This window comes from Loa loa (assembly GCF_000183805.2).
Source record: "Loa loa unplaced genomic scaffold supercont3.10, whole genome shotgun sequence".
NCBI lineage: Eukaryota > Metazoa > Nematoda > Chromadorea > Rhabditida > Onchocercidae > Loa > Loa loa.
The window spans coordinates 119014-141629 of NW_018108190.1; the positions used below are offsets into that span (position 1 = coordinate 119014).

General features: G+C 33.2%; 3 protein-coding genes across 3 annotated transcripts in view; all 3 read left to right on the forward strand.

The window, feature by feature from the left end:
- The window catches only part of LOAG_16610 (speckle-type poz protein), a 5208-nt gene extending 2874 nt beyond the window's left edge, over window positions 1-2334 (forward strand). The window contains exons 7-10 of the mRNA XM_020449262.1: window positions 350-475; window positions 787-915; window positions 1568-1676; window positions 2029-2334. Of these exons, the coding sequence (XP_020307228.1) occupies window positions 350-475; window positions 787-915; window positions 1568-1676; window positions 2029-2081 (417 nt within the window). The 3' untranslated portion in view covers window positions 2082-2334. The remainder of the gene's footprint in view (window positions 1-349; window positions 476-786; window positions 916-1567; window positions 1677-2028) is intronic.
- Window positions 2335-3610: 1276 nt separating this feature from the next.
- Window positions 3611-8819, forward strand: LOAG_00695 (acyl-CoA dehydrogenase domain-containing protein). The gene is made up of 15 exons (XM_020445519.1): window positions 3611-4125; window positions 4208-4286; window positions 4467-4624; window positions 4897-5080; window positions 5385-5516; window positions 5694-5807; window positions 6014-6191; window positions 6361-6464; window positions 6563-6667; window positions 6771-6857; window positions 6968-7132; window positions 7247-7329; window positions 7531-7652; window positions 7980-8125; window positions 8507-8819. Exons 1-15 carry the CDS (start codon window positions 4079-4081, stop codon window positions 8636-8638), a joined length of 1836 nt encoding a protein of 611 aa, XP_020304028.1. The 5' UTR covers window positions 3611-4078; the 3' UTR covers window positions 8639-8819.
- Window positions 8820-9691: 872 nt separating this feature from the next.
- LOAG_00696 (hypothetical protein) lies at window positions 9692-12728 on the forward strand. Its single transcript, XM_020445520.1, has 8 exons — window positions 9692-9845; window positions 10135-10260; window positions 10420-10566; window positions 10771-10946; window positions 11400-11579; window positions 11724-11810; window positions 12032-12124; window positions 12391-12728. The coding sequence occupies exons 1-7, from the start codon at window positions 9755-9757 to the stop codon at window positions 12119-12121; spliced, it is 897 nt and encodes a 298-aa protein (XP_020304029.1). The 5' UTR covers window positions 9692-9754; the 3' UTR covers window positions 12122-12124; window positions 12391-12728.
- Window positions 12729-22616: the final 9888 nt, after the last annotated feature.

Genomic DNA, 22616 nt, shown 5'->3' on the forward strand with positions numbered 1-22616 from the left:
GAACGTCTTGCCGATTTTACAATAGTTGCCAGTAGACGTCGAATTGCCGTTCTTCAGATAATAATACTCTTAGTTCGTTCTCCAATCTTCGCAGCAATTCTGCTGTTTCTGGATATTCGTTCTGCCTCTTTAATTCACTAATTTTTATTTTTACCTATTGAATTGAGTCGAATTTTCACTCGTTTTTATTTGATCGAATTGTACTTCTTCAGAACATACTGATTGCCAGTAGAAATCGAATAAGCTGGTAACGATGTTATGTTTTCCTCTCTTTAGTTCACTTTAATGATATTTCATTATCTCCTACAGTGATAGCTTGTCGAACTGTTTGCTTGTGCTGGATTTACAGGTAATGCAAGAGTTGCTGCTCTACATGTACACTGGTCGATCCCCCAATTTATCTAATATGGCCTTAGATCTTTTAGCAGCAGCGGATCGTTTCCAGCTTCCAGGCCTCAAAGAGATGGCTGATCAGGTCTGTTCTGAGTAATTTTTCTCTGCAAATTCTATGGAAAATTGTGAGGATAGTATATTATTATTCCTCCATGATATAGGTGATGAGGAGTCAAATGTTGAAAACTAATAAAAATAAACCAATTCAATATTTATGATTTCGTGCCGCTTCGTTAAATCTTCAATAGAAATCATGAATGTCATTCTAGCTAAGGTTTCTCAAACTATTCTAAGGAATTTAATAATCGAATGGTAACTGAAAATGAAGCTATTTGACAGTACGTACTTTCTACTCAGTTCAACTGCTTGATGATTTCTTTGAGTGAATTTAAGGTTCTTCGCACTGGATTGATAGTGGAATCTGCTTGTCGTTATTTGGTCTTCGCTGATATGCACAATGCACGAGAGTTGAAATCCGATGCCATCAAGTTCATTGCACAAAACTCATCTTCCATTATCACTGTATGTTTTTACTTCTATGTGAACCAAACTTTTGCCACTACTCGATGATGATAAGTGATGATAATCCTGAAATCCAAGTTTTCTTTCGGCAATCCAAGTTTCAAATCGTTTTTTCTTTTTTTTTTGTTTGGTGTTTTTCTAGCTGTTTATATATTACGGGAAAATATTTTTTTATGCTCTATCAGATTCAGATCTCCTCCCTGACTTTTCTTCGTCTTATTTTTGTATAAAAATTATATAGCCGTTTTACTTTCATATTTCTTGGCCACTGTTATGTGAATTATCTCCATACAGCAATATCCAATGAATATGAACCTATTTTAAATATCACACTGATTCTTCTGATAAAGAATCACTTTTAAGGAGTTACATATTTAACTTTTTTTTCAGTTGCTTCGATTTATTTACATCCCGCTTATTTTGCTTAGAAAAGTTGAAGTACTCTTTTGGTTTGGATAGGGATTTAAGTTCAGAATGTTCTCATTTCATCTATGTCTTCTTCAAATGCTTTAGTATCATTCGTATCATTCATTCCATATAGAAAAGATTTTGTACTTTTGGTTTGGCAAGAGATATTTCCTAATTATAGAAAGTTCTTGTTATAAGAAAGTTATGGATGATCATAAAACATCATTTTATTACCAGTATTTAGACGGATGGTTGGACAGAATTGGTGAAGGAGCATCCAACTCTAGTTACTGAAGTTGTTGCCGCAATATCCAGTAGTGATCCTCGTTCACTGAGCGCTAGCAGCAGCCCAAGTATGCTCTTTTTATGTAATAAAATTTGGAACGGTGATGGCAATAGAGAGTTCTATGATTTGTTTTTAATGTTATAAAATTGCCAACCATTAGGTTGATATCAGTGTTCGACATTAATGTTGCTGAGCGGAAGAAGTTTGGAGATATTCACAAAGATTTGTTTTTTAAAAGAATAATGACGCCAAGGGCGGTTGTTTTGTTCTACCATTACCCTGCTAGCTGGTTCATTAAAATATTGATTGACGACCATCATATATTTTGTTTGAAAGACTTATGCTTTAATTTTTACGAAACTAATAAATTCCAAGAGGTCATAATAAGGTCTTTTTTATTATTTTGCTTTTTATTTCAGGCTCATCATCGGAGCCGACGACGAAGCGAGCCCGCTTGAGTGGCGGAGTCTAGTATTTACTGATGGATGATTATTGTTCAGATCATACATTATTCTTTTTAACAGTAATATTTCTATCTCTCATTTAATTTTATTCACCATGATCAGCCGAAGCAGTGTTTTTTATCTTATCTTTTAGAATTATTTCTCGTGATATATCTTCATTCTTTTTTTTTTTTCATTTGCAGTAGTATGGCTTTATCCTCTCATCTGTGCAACCAGTTTCCTTACCACTTGATTTTTTTTTCTTTGCGTTCCTTTTGGACTGTGAAAAATTCCTTGAAACTTTCTTGCATTTTTTCCTTGGTATTGACTTAAAGTCACTCTCGATGTGTTTTGAATTTTCCACTGCAGTTGCTATTGCTTTTCGATTTCATTCTGGGATTTGCTTGGTCATGAAAACTTTTACCAAATGATGCTGACAAGAAAGTCATAGTTTTTTGTTCAAGATTACTGCAGATCTATTCCACAGAAATGGTTTCATTTCAAAATAATTTTTGGAAAGTTATTTGACTCCAGTCAAATGCTTCTGCTCGCTTATAAGGTAGCTGAATTTAAATACCGAGGGTTCAAAATTCTGCAATGCTCAGTCGATCATTACAGCATATCTTGTTATATTGGCGCTACTGTGCACCGATCTTTCGCTCATTTTGCTATCATTATGTTTTCCCATGTTCCATCTTTTGAAAGGTGGATGTAAATTCAGTGTTGGTTAAGTTCTAGAAAAATAATAGATTTTTGTTGGTAGTTTGATGCATGATTGTATTTTGTTAAATGATCACACAAATTAAGGACGATTGTAAAATTTCTTCATTGCATTTTCTGTTTCGAATTTAGGTTATGCATCAATCGTTTACAATTTTCGATTGTTATGGTAGCTGACGTCAGAAAAATGATTCGGTGTTTCTGGATGAATTGCCATAGGGAATTGTCGAAGCTCATCACTTCGTTTTTGTGATAAAGATTTGTTGTACGTATTAGTTGCATGTACCCAATGTATTCATTTTCATCGGTATTTGTCACACCGTATATTTCTCCTCTGAGAATTTCGACTGCTTTCACCCACTTATGCAAAGACTGTAACATATACGAACGTGAACATGTATATGAATGTTTTTATGTAGGTTAAATGGCTGATTGATGGCGAAGATGAAGGAGTCGTCGAACTTTGTACTATGTTCTCAATTTTTCGAGCAACATCCTATAACTATCGGCAGAGTTCAAAGTCTGTAAGTGAAGTGTTGCTGTATTGCTTCATTTCTCGTCTTCGCTCTTCATCCTCTTAGATATCTTTTTGTGTTGTTCAGCTTCGTGCTCTGAGTACGTGCTAGCGTTTGTTCGGACAGTTGAAGGAATAAAAATTTTTTCAAAAATATCCAATCAGAAGTTTGAAACATCGGTTGGAATATCTAAGTGAATTTTAGCCTTTTATCTACAATTCATAAACTTCATCGTATAATCATCGGAGTTTAGTTACGATGAACGATTAAATACAACATGATTAAATACTATCCGGCTTCGGATACAGCTTACAGCGTAAATGTATTTTAAAAAAAAAGGATAGGTATTTGCACTGTGCATTCGTGAAACGTTGATTCGTCAAGGCATTCACTAACCGACAGTTCATTTTTCATTAACTCTTTGTTTAGTTAGTTACGGAAACTTCCCATGACTCTGGAACGTGCATTTAGAGATGCTCGGATGTTCGAAAGGTACCTGAATAAGAAGCGAGCTTGATGTTCCGCATGTCCTTTCATCCCTCAATTTTGGCTTAAGGGAATTCTTTATGAACTTCGATCAACAGATTTATATTTCTTATAGTTAGACACACTTTGAGGATTGCTTGTTTCTCGCATTTTTTAAAAGTTTTCACGATACTTCATCATGTTAATAATAATATCCAGTGAAAAAGTTCGCATTTTTACAAATTTTAATCGTAATGACATACACTTCAGGAAAGTTTCAGTGAAGAGCACGTTTGTTGTAAAATTTATTTTAGCAGCAAGTGTCAATGTGTACTGGTTATGCCAAGTTTCGTGTGCTGATCTCAGAATGCCGGTAATTATTTTTTATTTAGTTTTTTATTTTTCAAGTAACGAATCATTCATATTTTCATTGATTCATCCCTTGTTGGTTTCAGATTTATTCTTGGAAAGATTTGTTACCGATCATTGACAAATAAAGCTAAATCGGAGGAGTTGACAACAACCACATCCAAGGTTGTAACTTAATCGACGGATTAAGGCTTGCCAAATGTGAAAGGATCTAGTCAAATTTAGTCAAAAATAAAAGTTTGTTTTCGGTATTATAAATCATTCCTTCTACATGTGGGACTGTTGTTAAATTGTCTGTTTGTATTAATATTTAAATCTGTTTGTATTAATATTTAAATATTTTAGATTTCAACTTCTTTCGTCAAAAACATATTTTTGGGTAGGGGAGTTTTCGATCACGTGGTGCCATATCCAGTTGATTTATCCGATGAAAGACGGGAAATGATTCATCTGATTTTGGAACCCACAAGAAAGTTTATGGAAGAAGTTAATAATCCCGCAGAGTTTGTACCACTTTAATTGCATCATATGATCGGTTGGACTTTTTTGGTAGTTAGTATTGGGATGTGATGCTTGATAATTGCCGTATTGTTAGGCTGATCTGATCTGAAGCTATTTGTAAAATTCTCCATCTTGCTTCGGGATTACTTTTAAGGTTACTGCCCGTCATCAAAAATTCCTATCTGTTATTATTACACTGTAATGACGTACACAAAATGAGATTTATGGGACAATTTTCGGTGAGATTTATGGGTTTTCTAAGATTTTATTCTAGGAATGACGAGAAAGAAGAAATTCCGATGGATACTCTCTCGAAATTTGCTGAAATTGGTGCATTTGGTGCCCTGGTACCAGAAGAATATGATGGTGCAGGTCTGAATAATACTCAATTAGCACGTGTAGCAGAGGTTGTTGGTGAATCGGATTTGTCACTTGCTGTCGTTATGGGTGCTCATCAGGTGTGCTTTAAATATGTATGCTATTAGTATGGTACTATATGCTATTATTAGTATATATTGTATGCCATTATGTTTTGAAATTGAAATATAAAATTGTACATATGTTTGCATTTGTGCATTTGCAGGAGGTATTTTTTTACAATTTTTCCTTAATTTTTCTTATTTCAAATTTTACGGAAGTTTTGAACTTTTTAATAAAACCAGAGAAAGAGTTAATAAGCTTATTGTTATAAATTTGATCACTTGTTTCGCAGGACTGATTTATGCCCTGAATTGATTCTAGCTGTTGTATAGATATTTGCAGTCTATTGGCTATAAAGGAATTTTGCTTTACGGTACCGATGAACAGAAACGTAAATATTTACCAGATCTGGCCACGGGTCGGAAGTTCGCCGCTTTCTGTTTAACAGAGTCGGGCACCGGATCCGATGCAAATGTACTGCGTCTTTTTAGTATAGTTCTTTTTCTTTCGTAATCAACGTTTCTTTTGACTGAAGTAGTCATTTGAGTTGCACTGATCTTAGATTTTTCCAAGCATACTAAAGTTTCCTGGTCCATCGAAGGTGGCGAACTTTTTTTCATTAATTTTTATCTAATCTTTGAGGTTTTTTAGTCAGTACAAACTCATGCAGAGAAAAGTAGCGATGGAAGATGTTATGTTTTGAATGGTGGCAAACTGTGGATCAGTAATGGTTCATTCGCTGATGTATTCACTGTTTTTGCACGGGTAATTTCTGTTATTTTGAATGAAATTAAATTAATTACCTCTTTTGAATGCTCTTTGTCTCGTTAGTTTCTTTACAAACTTTCAATATCAAGCCATAGTCACTTAATTAGATTTTCCGAGTTTTCGGCATTTTAGAAATGGTAACGCTTTAAAGTGTTTGACGAGTACAAAATTGTGGAAGTCAACTATTACAGTTACATGTTTAGACGCAAGTGAAAGGTAAGGATGGAACACCAAAAAGCAAGATATCAGCATTCATAGTTGAGCGTAGCCATGGCGGTGTTACAACGAGTGTTCCTGAGAAGAAAATGGGTATTAAAGGTTCAAAAACCGTCGAAGTCCATTTTGATAATACTAAAGTTCCTGTGGATAATTTGCTTGGTGGTTCGTTTTGTTCATTTTTTCTTAAATATTCTGGAATTTCTTTTGTAAACACTTCAGTTCTCTTCGATTTCACTTTTCAATTATTCTCGTTATAATTATGTTCCATTGCTGATTTTCTGTAGTAAACGATAAATTTTTGCTGCATAAATATTGTTTCTAATTTCTTCAGCTGAAGGTGAAGGCTTCAAATTGGCGATGAATATCTTAAACAACGGCCGTTTTGGCATACCTGCTGTATGCACCGGTTCCATGAAATTTTGTATTCAAAAGACGGTAATGTTATCGCAATAAATCTTTTTTAAAAGGAAATTTTGTGTGGTATTTCAGTTACTTTCTGCTTACTCGTTCCGAGGCTCAAAACTTTCATTTAGATTGAACACATCTCAGAAAGAGGGCAGTTCGGAAGAAAACTGAAGGAGTTCGGAAACGTCCAAGAACAATTAACTGACATGGTTCTTCGCCACTATGCCACTGAAGTAACCCTTTCATTTTATAGCAACGATTATTTCGAATTATGCGATTATTTCGAATTTCGAATTATTATTATAATTTTTTTAAGATATCACGAAATTTATTTAGAGTCTTTTATACATGTTGTCAGGAGCAATGGATAGAGGCATAGTGGATTATGAGCTGGAAGCTGCTGTGGGGAAAATTATGGCTTCGGTAAGTTGTGCTTTTATAAATGCTGTTTGTTATTTCTAATAAGGCAACTTGCATTGTTGCATTTCCGGTATTTTAAATACGAAATCTCAAACTTTGAATTTTAATTTGAGGAGAATGCCTGGATTGTATGTGATCGCGCCATCCAACTTCATGGCGGCATGGGTTACATGAAGGAATGCGGTTTGGAAAGAGTAATGCGTGATTTAAGGATTTTCCGCATTTTCGAGGGTGCCAATGATGTTTTGCGCTTATTTGTTGCGTTGACTGGATTACAGGTAGTCTTATGTATTGCTATGATATTTATCAATTGTACCGATAGATAAAATGTCATTTAGGTTTGTAGTTGAGTATATTTACATGAAAAATATTCCTTTTGAATGAATTTTCAGTATGCGGGCAACTACATTCAATACAAAATGAAAAAGTCGTGGTCTGGAACAATTGGATTACTTTTAGAATCCATTCTTCCACGGTTGTTTTTCTTGCTTGATTTTTTTGCTTTGAAATCCTATCATTGAACATAAAATTTAATGCGAAATTTGAGCTAAAGCTTTACTTCTTTGCCTTTTTCGAAAGGTTGTAAAGATTTTTATGTTCTGTCCAACCTTTTACTTTTGTATTCCAGGATTTCTTTTTTTTTGTATCTTTCCTTTAATACTACATATGTTTGTAGGAAGTTTGACTTCCAATGCCATCCGAGCCTGAATCATTCTGTCTCCCAACTGAAGAAATCTGTGCACAGATTTGGGAATACTTCAAGATTTCTTCTTTGGAAACATAAGCGAGGAATAATTGGTAATTATTAAATTATAGTTTTTTGCGAAATATCACAGATCTGGGTATGTATTCTTTTGGGTGGGAAATTCACATATTTATAAACAGCTTGGTGGATTGCTATTACTTAGAAGTATTTTCCTTTATAAAACAATCCTTAGATTAGTTCATATTATTTTCTGCTGGATGGTACTTTGATCAGAACTCACAATATATATCGACTCAAGTTTCACTATAGAACCTTTTTAGTCAGGAAACGTTTGTTCACTAATACAGACAATAGTTTTTGTGGAGATTAAATTTTTGTCTTGATTATTGACAGTTAATTATTAATATCGTCTCTTTAAGAAAGACAGTGGGAATTGATACGAATGGCAGATGCAGCGATTGATATTTATAGTGTAGTAGCGGTATTGTCGCGGTGTAACCGTGCTGCAAACCAGCAGTCTTCCTTTAAATATGAACAAAAATTAGCCGAACTTTATACATTGCGGGTTAGTTGAACATAGTAAAGCAAAACCAAAAGTCCCATAGAAATTTCCAGCTTGTAAAAATTGTAGGATTGATGGTCGTTACAACAATATTTTTGGTATTGAGTTATTTAATTATCGCCCTTAATTACTGCTTAAAGTAAAAAATTTTTCTAATTCATTTTGTTTGGACCAAATTTTAATTTTTTCGTTCCCTAGAACGAGAAAATTAAAATGTAATAAACAAATCATTTTTGAATCATAATATACATCTTCCTCCATATCTGTAATTGAGTTGACTCTAAGGTTTACCTATGAAGGAGATAATTTTTTCACCGAACAGTTTAACTTTACCAACGTCTCATATTATTTCTAGCTTCTATCAAGTGAGACGATCTGTTTTAGGCGTGTGAACATGTGCGCAACCTGCTGGACGATATATCAAAACGAACTGGGGATGCAGATCGAATAAAAGCTGTTTCAGACGACATTTTCAAAACGGGCTCCTTACCCTCATCACATCCTACTGATTATTGAAACTTCATTTATAGCATATTATGTTCTTGTCTTAGAATCGTGACATTTTCATGTTTTTATTAAATAACAATCGACATTAACTGTAAATTGGTCAAAAAGTTAGCAGACTGCTTAATATATATTCAGTACCGATAGAAATGTTTGAAGTTTGAAGTTCTGGTAACTCCCAGGTTCTATTCCCAAAAAAATTTTTTCCATTTTCGGTTGAAATCTGTATGCGAGTTTATTTACTGAGTGAATGAAAAACTTGTTTCCTTCTATCAACTAGCTTATTCAGTTTTCCGTTGAAATTCCTATATTTCATTTGCAAAGGCCAAAATTTTATTGGACAAAATGTATCAATTTCTAATTGTATTGTCAGTTGTCTTTCATTCATTTCGATACTGTCGCTTTGAAGGGTCACATTTATTTTCGGAGTTCAAAGTCTAATAAATTTGATAGCGATGGTCATAAGCGCTGTGAACAAACTTCACTGTCGTTACCAGTCAATCATACATTGAATTTTGGTGGTAACAAATAAATTGATCGCTTTGAGCTAAAATTTCATTCTCCGTTTTTTCCTCCAATTCATTTGTAAGATTTTTGAAGGTTAGTATATGTGTTTTTTAAAAATATATAGCACTACTACAAATGAGCAGATAACAGTCTGGCAATGGTGATGAATTTGTGGAAAATAGTATTATAGGACTAACAGCTACCTGTTAGTTTATATTGATTGAGTATGTGAATAGTTTTCATATCGTCAGGGCATGAAATATTATTTGCTTTGCACGCATTACTTGTGATTACATGATTGATGAGGATTTATGACTTGTCATTAATTACTCCCCTTTAATGGACAAATGAAATTCAAAATATATTGGATGAAGTTGCATATTAAAATGTGATCCTTCCTTGAGATATTTCTCATTCGATAGTTGTCTGCTTATATGAAGTGGGACAAAAATAGTATCAGCCATAGAGTAAGGTATTCGAAACAAAAGATGATGTCACGACCCATGAGTGTTTGTCTCATAACGATCTGAGGAAGAGATCAAATTACCGTTTCTTCACAGTAGTTGCAGGGTTTAGCTGTGTTTTGAAAAGGTTATCCCGTTTGTCATTACTGAAAGGACTATGGATCCGGAAAAAGCTCGAGTTCACGGACCGATCCAGTCGGACTTATTTCGATACACTTCTCGTGATACTATTTTATATGCTCTAGCAGGTTGATCATTTATTGATTTATACACGTCGCAAAGCAATTAATATTTCCCTCCTTAAAGTTATCATATCATAGACATGCCACCTCCTACCACAGAATTATTTCTTCTTTGTCCTAACGAATGAATAAGTTGCATATATGAGTAATATATTTATAGTCTGCTGAGTGCCATTTCGTATTCAATTCTCCATGGTTTGGGACGGTAATCCATAGATGAACTTACTGGTAGGCCACTCATAGTTTTATTTACTCTTTGGTTAACGCTTACTCAAACTCGTCATCGCATTTGCAGTTGGTGCAAGTGTGGAAGACCAATTACAATACTTGTTCGAAAATCACAATGAATTTGCAGCATTGCCTACATTTATTATTGGCCCAGCATTGCAAGCCACCATTACCGAAATCGGAGAATGGCCAGGTGAATTGATTTCCATTTTTTTCCTTTCATTGCTTTCTTTAATTCATGGAAATTCATTTTGCTGATAAAACTTCAGAATCGTCGGGGTTTTGATAAAAATTGGGTATTTATTTTATACTGAAAAATTCATAAGCCGCATCTTGAAAATAGTTGATTAAGGCATACCTTTCGACTTAACAAAGATACTGCACGGAGAGCAGTACTTGGAGCTATTTACTCGAGTGCCAACGGAAGGTGAACTACGATCTGTTGTAAGCATTCCGGCAGTGCTTGATAAAGGCAAAGGAGCAGTAATTCTCGTAGAAGGTGACTTTTTTTAGTATGTATGTTACGAAATAAAACCAGTAAGTTTTCTAAATTATGGATTTTTCCACAATTTCAAAATACAGCAGCTATATTTTTGACTTATTATCATTTATTTTTATGAAACTAACCTAAAAATACGTCTTTGAAATCCCTGAAAATTTGAATTCTTGAAATTATAGTGAGTTGCTTCAACCAGTTTTGCAGTGATAACTTATGATGAACTGACAAAGACTAAAGTTGCGAAACAACAAATCAGCCTGTTCCAACTTGGGTCCGGTGGATTTGGTGGTTCAAAAACGTCAGAATACGAAATACCGTGCCAACCGATACCGCAGCGTGTTCCTGACTATGTTACCGAGCAAGCAGTTGATGTATCTCAGGTCGTTTGATTTTTTCTCCTAATTTTCCAGTCTAAAATATCTTGAATTTGAAATAAAACTTCTCCTTGAGACTCTATGAAAGTCTTTTTTAAAATAGAACTAGTTCTGAATATAATTTAATATATGATCGTACCAGCAAAGTATATCTTTTTGCAGTTTACAAAGTATATCTTTTTATTTCCTTGTAGTTAGATAAGTTGTTTATTGTTATTCCAACTTCCATTCTTATTATGGCTATGGCAGTTAGCGGTATTGCCGTTTACTCTGCCGTGGTTATACTTCATAATCCTTGTTAGCAGGAATTGGTATGCTACCCTTTCTGTAGCATATTCTTTCAAGCACTATTTTGATGATTTTTTGGGATTTTTCTTCCAAACTCTCGAATGATAAATTGAATAAATATTTTTGTTCTCCGTTTTGCCGTAAATATGACTGAAATACCTGTTGTTTTAGGCGGCGTTTTATCGACTAGTTGGTTATGATCCAAATCCACTGCACATCGATCCACAGTTTTCTGCTTTGTTAGGTTTTCAGAAGCCCATTTTACATGGCCTTTGTACTCTCGGTTTCTGTACAAGGCATGTCCTAAAAACATTTGCTGGTGGCAGTGACGAATATTTCAAAAGTGTCAAGGTTCTTCATTCTTTTTTTCCATAAATATTTCCACTCGTCTTCTAACAATCGAAACTATTCCTTAGTATTTTCTTTAAATCTCACTGTAAGCAAATCTTCTTTAATGATTATTTTGAACTTTCAAAGTTATTTTTGATATTTCAGGTCCGTTTTGCTAGTCCTGTAACACCGGGACAAACACTTCGAACGGAAATGTGGAAAGAAGGACCAAGAATACATTTTCAAGCAAAGGTACTAAATTATGCATCTCCACTGTCCTTGCTGTCGAATATTCTTCATTATTAGAAAACTTTTTCGATAATTCACTGATTGATTAAATCAAGTCGTAGAAGTAAAATTTCTATAATTTTATTTAGTATGGGTTTGATTTCTTAGGTAAGATTCTTTTTAATTTTTGGTGACAACAGTAGAATATATTATCAAAGTACACTATTAAATATATACTATTAAAGATAAAAGAAACAAAAAAGATAGTGATAGCAAACGCTTTTATCGATCTTCATGAAGTGCCAGAAAGTGTGATTAGCAAGGTAAGCAAGTAAAAGGTGGGTTGTTATCATTTTCAAAATTTTGTGAAAATCCATCAGTTTCAACAAACTTTCATTTCGTAGAGATCTGCGAAATCACACACTGGCCTGACGATAATTCAGAAATCGATCGATGCATTTTTTTATCAGAAATATGTCTTTTCTTGGTTAACAAATGCTGAGTTATCCACTAACTATAGCAGTTGTTCATCATAGGCACGGGAGATTGTTCTGTGCACTCACTTTCGCTGTACATCATTTACCATAATCATTGTTCATTTCAGATATAGTTTTATCCAGTTTGGAGCTCAGAAGATAGTTTCGTTGCTGTTTATGGTTTCATTATCTTCCGCAATGTTTAAATTGATATCGTCGGTTATGACAATATAATGACAAGTAATTTGTATATCATTTAACTAATCACTCAAAGTTGTATGGAAAAATCGTCCGATACTTAGAGATCATAATGCCATTGTTTGATTCCATTCAAACTTAAGTTGTTTTCGGAAAAATCAGACCATTATAAAAGAATATCATACAACACAACAGTTTTATATTTTTCCATCTATCCATCCATTCCATTCTACTATTTTTCTTACTAATTCAGCTTCCATTCAGTGACTTGTTTTGATTTTTTATCATTCATTTGAAATAAAATATTACCTTTCATTGTCAAAACTACGCGTATCCAGAAGGACATCAGCTCCTACAAATGGCATCAATTTCAAGTTTAGAGATTTTTCGATCTATCTGAACATCGAGAAAAATTAACAAAATAAATTGGCGTCCAAGCATCACTTTAATTCAACGGAACAGTTTTGCATTTGGTGTAACAAGCCAGTTATCGAAGGCTCTGTCTGATTTCATTTACTGACGGACCATATCTTAAATAATGAGACGACATTAGTTCTATTAATTGAGCTGAGAAGTGATAGTTAAAGGTTCTAACGTGAAGACACAGTTCTATTGTTAGTAACATCGATTTTGCTTTCAATTTCTTGCTCTGTCTCTTTATCCGTAGAATTTTTGTTCAAGTGAAATTTTAGGCGATAAAAAGGACAAGCTGCTGAAAGTTGGAGTACATCAGGTGTACCATTGCATGCATTGCTGGTTTACATTTATGTATTCCTGTCCTATCTGCTTTGTGAGTTAATTCTTTTTAATGGCTTGAAATGAGTTTGTCACTGAATGATTTATTATCTGCCATCAGCAAATCTGTGAAGTAGAGGTTGCTGAGTTAGGATGTTGATTGATAACTCACTTGACCTGATTAAAGTCGATCACCATCATAGTAGTGATTGATAAGGTCACTGGAGTGCAGTGGCATTCTAAGTGGAATCCTAAGAGAATTGTAGAACTTTAATCCGAATTTCACAGAATCCATTACAAGAAGCAGGTCATGTGTCTGATTGAAATTTTAATGTGAGTAATATCGAAGAACTTTCGTTTTCCCATCGTCTTTCCTAATATACCATTTTTTTCGTTCAGGAACTCCTATGCTGTTCTAAATAATGTTTCATTCAGAACATTTGAGATGAAAGAGGGAGGAATAACTGCAGGTGAATTTTTGTGACAGCACAACCTGAGGGAGATACTAGCATGAAAATTGTTCTTCATGCATTAATTGACCTCTAAGCATGAAGATTGATGAAGTGAGGTTTACTCCTATTTTATTTCCGGCTATTTTTTTACTCTCCTAACTTAAGGCTTTTTTGAGATATTTTCCTTAAAAGTGAGACACTTCTCAGAAGTCATCTGATCAGGGAATATTGTTGAGGAAAAGAACTTATAAGCAAATTGGGATGGGTTGAAATGAACTTGCTCACTAATAAAACGGTTTTCTTTATTTAACCCTAAAACTTTAGCTAAAAGAGTGTTCTAGAAAAGGAAAGTGCGCGATCCTAACAAATAAGACAAGATCTTCAAGACTTAGTCAATTATAAGTGAAAATGAATGACACAGATAAACTACTTCACGAATAATATATGATTTATAAGAGGGACGTGCCGATTTGATAATAATGCTGCACAATTCCTTCCTTGATCTTTATCGAGAGTCTTCCTTTACTAAAAGATCACTTAAGGAGTGAGAGATAGATCCAAGTTTAAGACATTTGATGTTGCCTTTGCTGTAAGTAAAATTTATCTCATTCTCTGTTTATCCTTTAAAGCAGTATCCCTGATGAAGCAAAGTTTATCTCGGCAAGTGGCCCTTTTTAATAACTGCATAACCGGAGAGTATTTTTGATTTTATTGTCATGTCGCTATCTAAAAAAGGTCATATATACTGTTGCTGGAGAGCAATAAATCAGCACCTTCAAAATTGAATTTGTCAAATCCATTTTTTTTAATAGCCCCAGGGGATTTTTGAAGGTTACCATTTCTATTGCATACTGAATTTCAGGTCTCTGTTTTTTTTTTTCAATTGAAATTTTATACTGGCAAATTTTGCACGCAGTCAGTGATGGTTAAATCACATGTAAGTTCGAGATTTTTTGTCGAATGAATTCTTAACTCTATTTCAGATAAGAATGAGCTCTAGTTTTTTTTTTTTGCTCTTTGCTCTTCACTACCTATTTATTCGATTATTTTGGCAACAAAAGACACTTGCGATTTTGGAGTAAAAAAAGTTATAAGTGCCATAAGCTCAGACAATAATCTTTGCATACATTTGTAATTATCGTTTCTTATCATGCTCTTTGCAACTTCAAAAGTCACTTAGATATCATTTCATCACTAAAAAATGAGAGCATCATGCAGGAGTTTAAACGGTCCATTAGACACGGTTATACAACGCTTCGTATGCATAATCTTGCTAAACATATTGTAAAGAATGTATTCAAATGCAGAATTCAATATTTTATACAATTTAATTACTGAATTCTCCAGCAGTCATTCGTGGACACTGTAGTTTACTGATATGGTCACACTTATCATTATTTTATTGTATTTTTTTCTGCCGGCACGAATAAAAAATATTAAAAGACAAAACGAATAAATAAATGTCGAACAATTTTAAAATAGATCAAACAAATAAATGTGAGAGGATGTTGATGTACAACTCAACACATACATGAATTTAAAATCAAACATTTTCAGCGAAATTCTTTGGAAAATTCGCAATATAATAAACCCTAAAATTTGATAAATTCTTTCCATATTTCATTCAAAGTGGACGAGAAAAGCAGTTCTTTCATGCAATTATACTGAAGTTTCCTCGAGAACTGTTTAGGTATGTATATGAAAAGAAAAGTGGGGATGGTCGAAAGGTCATTTCTTACTTCAATAATTATCATTTTTTGTCTGTTACTGTTAAAAACCTTTGTTTCCTTCAATTTTTAAACTAAGAATACTTTCCATTTATTATTTTTAAATTCAAACACGTTTTCATCAATCCCAACTAACCATGCTTTGGGGACAACAAAACATCTTTTATCCTAAAACATCCCCGAATGACTACGGTATTTTGGTAACATTGCAGTTGTCGGCAAATTCATTATTCATAGGAATATTTGCCAGTAATACGCAAGATGAAAAGGAAAGTGGAAACGACGATATACAAACATGCATATTATTATGCGTCGCAGGCCATCAACACACCTTTTGACATTTGGTAATACGGTAGTTTTTGGAAATGCATCGTAAAGTTTTCAAATTTACAGCTAAGGTCATATTTTGCCGTATTTTGAAAAAAATATCTACTTCATTGGTAAATAGCATAATTTATAATATTTGAAAAACTGATTTAAAATATTTGAACTTTTGCAGAAAGGGAATCGGACAGTAAGAGATGAAATTCTGATTTAAAAATTTCATGAAAAGAGTAAACGATATTTCGGAATAATGCGCTTTGTGACAAAAATTGCCATGAATCAAGTTGAACAATTCATTACCACAAATATGCATTAAGAATACTGTATTTGAAAATTTAAAATGGATAAAACCAGCTACTGATTCATTTTTTGGAAAAGTATTACATCTTTTATGATCATACCGGTTTTGCAGGCAAAATAGAGCTCGTAAAAATTCATAGTTTACAAAATTCATTTTAAGCGCCACACTACGAAATATCTGTCACCATAAAAATTAAGCTACAGGTTGTATCAGTTGCAACAGTAGCAAAATAATAATAATGATAATGATAGTAACAATAATAATAATAAATAATAATGATAAAGAAGAAGAATGATGACGTATTAATTACACTTTATATGTATAATGACATCTATTATTCATTTTTTCTAAATATGATGTCGGATTATTATTCAATTCTCAGATAAAATACACAGGTGGCATAGTACATAGTATGATATTTCAAATATTTTGTTTTAGTCCTGCATATTTTTAAATAACATCAGTCCCGGATTTCTGGAGATTTTGAGATTAAAATTAAGAGATAAATGGTTGATGAAGATATCCTTTTTATAACTGAAGGAATAGTTTACTGATTTGTATTCAATAAATGATTTTTGGGAAACTAAAATGAAAATTTTCGTAATGAAGGAAAATGTGACACGTGGAATGAAGCGTTTATTTTCTGAAGTCTGTAAACAGAGCACAGAACAGAACAAACGGTGGATATGCATGGTTAATCTAATGGAAAGAGCCATATTGTTGACTCAAGCGCCCAACATCAGCAACCCGAATTTATCCATTTTGGATAATACTGGAATGGAAACTCATTTCATATTGTACAGTTCCTCCTTCTTTGGTCTCTGTTCATCGTTTCATCTGTCATTTCTTGGCTTTTTTTCCTTTTTTATCTTTTCTTAACACAAAATGTTATTTTAACCGAAAAAAATTTCCAACTTAAATGCATTATCATATCAGAGAGACGCAGTATCATATCAGACAGACCCAATATCATATCAGAGAGACGCAATATCATATCAAAGAGACGCAGTATCATATCAGAGAGACGCAATATCATATCAAAGAGACGCAATATCATATCAGAGAGATGCAGTATTATATCAGAGGGATCTCGGTATTTGGATAAAGCTAATTTTTGACTTCATGGAAATACAACGTATGTGAAGATCCAACTCAACATTTGGTTCAGAATTCGGTTCAGATTACAATGAAATTAGCTTTATTTCAAAGATGTTAAGGTTCCTTTACTTTGCTTATTCCGAAGAATCTTTGATGCATTCACTTCTCATTTATTATAACTATTGTATGAAGACACATTAAGTCGACTATAAATTTATTAAACTCATTTGAAGTATGCAGTAAGTCATCAAGTTTCGGTAATTCATTGAGGGTTTTTGTTCGGAGGAATCTCAGTCGGAGATCGTTATCATAATGCGAAATATGGAAATTTGGAGGTTAATAGTCATCATTCATTTAAACTGGCAATGATAGCAATCAAATTCCCACAAGCACACTTTTGACTGTTAGTCGTTGCAAAATTAAAATTAGACGCAATTGGTATAATTGAACTACACTTTTACTTCATTGCTGAAATGCTTTGATAGAAGTGATACGATAATGATAATGTAGTGAAGGAGAAAGTAATGGAAGATGTGTTGTTTGTTATTTTCCAATCCTTCAATTCATTCGTTTGAAGCGTGGCAGTACTGATAACAAGTAGAATAAGACAAACAAGAAGTAATATATTCATTAGAGCAAATTGCTCCAATTTTTGATATATAAAAGAATCCTGAATATTGTTAGATGATAGTGAAGTACACAGAATACTTCTAAGTTCCTTGATGGAAGCGAAAACGTACAATTTCAAGACTCGTTTCTGATCTTAAGTCTAGAACTGTTACGGAAATTATCTATACGTCATTAAAATGAAGGATTTATTTGAGAGGAGTTGACAAGCTCGGCTAACGAACGAACTTATGACCTCTTTCTGGCTTTTTGCTTTTGCTAGATGTGAATTTATGGATTTGTCGATATGCAAACTTATGTATAAGTGTGTGTACATGTGTTTGTGTATATGTAGTGTATGGAATTTATTGCAATTGACACCTCCTCCCTTCCACTTTCTTTAATTTGAAAGTTAAAAACCTTTTGTTATTGCGGCCGGCATTAGATAACGAATTAGACCGCTTTCGGCGATTGCCTTCTAAGATTACGACTACAGTCTCCAAATCACCAACTAACCTTCAGACTTCGAGGATAATTTTATGATTATTCTCCGCTCACCTCCTTAAATTGGCCACTTCTTATTTTCACGCACTTAACAACAGTTTTACTACTGTAATTCCACGAGACTTAGAATATTACTTTGTTGTATCTTCTGATAATCTGTGACTTCATTCTGGAAATCGTAAATCCGTAATTTCTGTTTTGCTCTACTTATCCTAGGAAATGAGCAATTAGCATAGCATAAAAAAGAATTAATGATCGAAAATTAAATCTGTAACAAGAGCTGGTTCTGCATGCACAACCACGTCAAATTGTGACACATCTCAGCTTATTAATTACATGAACAGTTTAACTTGCAGAAAAACGAGTTGATCGATATTTCCTCTCCGCGGCTCATTGGTGACCAATTTCAAATTCGGAGCCTATATTTGATGATTGTTGCTATGATGTCTTTGCTAATGAAGTAGAAAACTAGAAAAAAGTCTTCCGGTCCTGGCACTTCTCTCAAGCACTTGTTACGTAATGGTTATACTAATTATCATTCTCTTGCTGTTATTGCTTTTCTTCCGTCATCAATAATGTCACCCTGTTCTAGAAATTACTATTCCTATTTCAGTTTTTCAAAAACACTTTTATGACAAATTATGCTGGATTGAAATATAATTTTCATTAGGCTTTAATCACAGATATAAAACTAAGTTTATGCAAAATGAAAATTCATCAAGGTCTTCCGGCGTAGTCCCAATGCAGTCGGGGAATAACTCCCAGATATCTTTCGCTGCTTCTATACACTGCATTTCTTGCAATTAGCTAATTTTCACAAGTAATTCAATTTTAAACTATCATTTCACCGAGTTATTTTACATTCTCATCCAATTCATGGAATTCTTTTGAGCTCTGTGACATGTGGCACCTTCCTCTCCCGACAATGATTAGTCATTCCATATGTGTGCGGGAGTGCACATGTGAATTTGAAATATATGACGTTCATCTGGATTTATGATTATCCTATTTAATTTGCAGTAATAATTGATTGTCGTTACGGGATGACCATAAAATGATCCTGCACTTGACAACTTGTCAAGTAAGCTCAATTCCTATAAATTTTTACAAAGTATCATTCACCTTTTGCGCATTGGCTTTCCATAAAATTGGACAGTAATGATTGAAATGCAATTCAATTTCAAAACTTTGATGTTCTTGTCTTAGGACATTAAAGTTTTTCTGAAATGAAATTTCACTTTAGTCTCAGAAAAGCTTTTTCGTTGTTTGCGTAAAACATTTTTTTAAATTATAACTATGGAAAGAAGAAAACTTGAAAAGCTCACCAAATACTGCATTTCTTTTTGAACTCAAAATGTGCAACAGTTATTAATTAATCACTTGGTCAATTCAATTTTTTGCTGCTCTTTATATCAAATTAGGATAAAATTTGTGACGTATGAAAAGCTTTATCATTAATTTAGCTCCGAATTTACATAATAAAAGTATTTTAAAACTATTTTTCCATCATAAAACCTATTCTTCCTTGTAAACTACCTTAAATTCTTGTAACAGTACGAATGAAATTTATGCAACCTGCAATAAAGTTCTCAATTATGGTTGATAGAAAAGAGCGCAAAGTCTGAAAAGGCTAATTGAAAAGTAAACAAGACCTTCTGTTGATTATGAAACTGCAGGTTGTCTTATTGCTCAACGCCCTTTTATTGACTTTTATGGACATTTATGACTTGTTTGTATACAACACATAAACATTTAGTTAAATTTTAAAGCTGATATTATACAGTCTTAGATGTAAAATGTAAGTGTGAACTTACTGTCTAATCTCTAATTAATTCTTGTAAGTAAATTCTAATTTTTTCCACTTATTTGGAAACTTCATTATTGATTTAAAGCACTAGATGGAATTGTCATTGAAGAGCCATCAGCAGGAGAAAAAATGATGCATTTTGATGGCAATCATCATGGAACTTATCAGCGACTGAGTTTATAATCTAAGAAAATAGTGATTTTCAAGTGATTGGATCATATTGATTCCCACAATTCACCACTCAATTCAAAATTATGTAATATCACCACATAATGTCACATTGTGGTAGAATTTCTTAAGAGCATGAATTAAATGTTCTTGTCATAGTGATATATGCTGCCTCAAATATTACATGATTAAATCTATAAACTTGTCAAGAACTAAAATGTGTTGAAGTATAACTATTGGTTTTATATCAGTGATTAAAGATAACAAATGAAAGCAATAGAGTAGAATAAAACCAATGGATAGTATAATGTCCATTACTGCCAATCATTGTGTGAATCTGTATAAATTGCATGACAATTGATGAAATATAACAAAAATACTGATATGGAGTAGTATGGTTGACACACAACTTTTCGCTGTGGTATGTTTATGTTCGGCGAAGAATAGAGGTTGAATTGGCAAGGATAACGGAGTATTCAATCATTTGAACTTGACACGTGTCAACCATCATTCCAAAAAAATCTCTTATTAACTCAATAGTTAGCAATGACACATGCCATACTGTCTGCAACGATGCCATCAATAACTTATTTCACAAACAGTATGGAGTGAAGGGATGCAATCCAAGGATCCAAGATTTTAAAAACTCTTAGAGTTTAGCCTAGCGACCTGTTTGACTCCTTTCATTAATGCATACCAAATATAAAATGCACACGGCTTTGAGTGATTATTGTTTCAAAAATTAGTAAGTTTTGAGGCTCTGAATGAGTTAAACATTCGACTCTGTTATCTTCCATAAGAAAATTAATTAAGAGATCAATAGTTCTCTAATTTACAGAGAGGCTGAAGAATGTTAGACAAAAATTTGGAGAATCTCTAGCATGTAAAATTTATGATATTGCATCTAAAATTTGCAAATGAAAAAAATCTATTTTACATGTTGCAAAATTTTTCATAACTATGAAATTGTTTGAGGGAAATTGGAAGGTTCGGTAAGATAAAAGTAAATGAGACTCTCTAAAAGATGGGCTCGCATATTTGAAGATCATTGACTGATAAGTTCATTATCCTAAATTCTGTGGGGGTGTGAAATTATCAATTATGCGGAACCATGATGAATGACGAAAATCGTGTTAATCTAATTAATATTGCGTTAATTTGCAAAATTTAATGCCTGAGAATCGTCGATACTATTACAACTTCTTCGTATGTGACAGACTTTGACGAACGACCCGTTTTCTCTCAATTTGCTTTGCAGGGCTCGCTTCTTTCATCAATTCTTCCTTCACACTACTCTTCGTTCAGGTCCAGAATGCTATCTGTTCATTACTTCTTATCTTTTACCTTTCCTTTCCTTCTTCAGTTTCCTAGCATTTGAAGAGATCTATAAAATTCATATTTTCTGTTAAATTTGATTTAGTAATCATTTAGAAAATTAGAACACGGATTATACATATATTTTTATTTTTACTGTTTTTTTTTTGATTTAATACCATAATTTTTAGAGCGGTTTTCATGAAAGCATTTTGAAAAAGAGTTGGGCAAATAATTTTGTAAAAACTTAAAAAGCAATAAGGTTATTGTTTTGAACATTTAAGTAAATGAAGTAATTTTATTAAATTTAAATGACACTCTCACATCATATTTTATTGCAAATGAAAAATTTCTCGAAAATTAATTGAAAAATTTTCAAATTTTTCTGCTGATAGGAGAGATAAATTAATTTTTATTTATCTGCTCTCTCTCCTCTTCCCTTATCAATTGTTCTTTCTACTTTTCTCTCTCGAACTTTCTACTTTATTTTTCATTCAAGGCCTCATTGACTGGTAAAAATTCACCGTTAACAGCTTTAAGGAAATATAAGGTATTTGTGATTTCGAAGTTCACCGCGATGGCTGTTTCGAAGTAAATCCCGAGAACATAGATCAGTTGTTCTGTTTAGAAGAAGTGCTCGAACCCGGAATTTTCTGGAATAGCAGTGATACTGTTAATCATTAGTGGTGGTCAGAAGAATTTAATCAAACCGTGTGAAAATTGATGTAAATTTTCATCGGCATGTCCATATGATATGTAATTATATTCGTATCGAACACCACGTTGGGGAAAATTAAGATCTTTGAAAATGGAAGAATTGAAATGATAGCAAGTTATTTGGAAATTTGTTTTGGTTTCATTTTCATCGAGTCCTCGCCAATACGATTGCATTACTAATTTCTTGCAAAATTTTTTTTCGAATGCCTTTCCAATTTACCTTTCATTCCACTCAGAAATCGATAGTTTTTGTATTTCTGTGATACCTTCTCAGTTTCTATGTCTCATTTTAAAAGAAGTAATGACTTTGTTTCTAACATATTACCAAAATTTCAGTGAACATTCAAGACGCAGTCGACAAATAGTCAGATTGAAAGAAATTCTAAAGGGTTGCAAAGGCCGA

Coding starts and splice junctions, on each gene's coding strand:
- LOAG_00695 (XM_020445519.1), top strand. CDS start 4,079: ATGTGTACTGGTTATGCCAAGTTTCGTGTGCTGATCTCAGAATGCCG. Junction 5,081..5,384: donor TCGTTATGGGTGCTCATCAG/GTGTGCTTTAAA, acceptor AGATATTTGCAG/TCTATTGGCTATAAAGGAAT. Junction 6,858..6,967: donor TGGGGAAAATTATGGCTTCG/GTAAGTTGTGCT, acceptor TTTTAATTTGAG/GAGAATGCCTGGATTGTATG.
- LOAG_00696 (XM_020445520.1), top strand. CDS start 9,755: ATGGATCCGGAAAAAGCTCGAGTTCACGGACCGATCCAGTCGGACTTA. Junction 10,947..11,399: donor AAGCAGTTGATGTATCTCAG/GTCGTTTGATTT, acceptor CTGTTGTTTTAG/GCGGCGTTTTATCGACTAGT. Junction 11,811..12,031: donor GAATACATTTTCAAGCAAAG/GTACTAAATTAT, acceptor ATACTATTAAAG/ATAAAAGAAACAAAAAAGAT.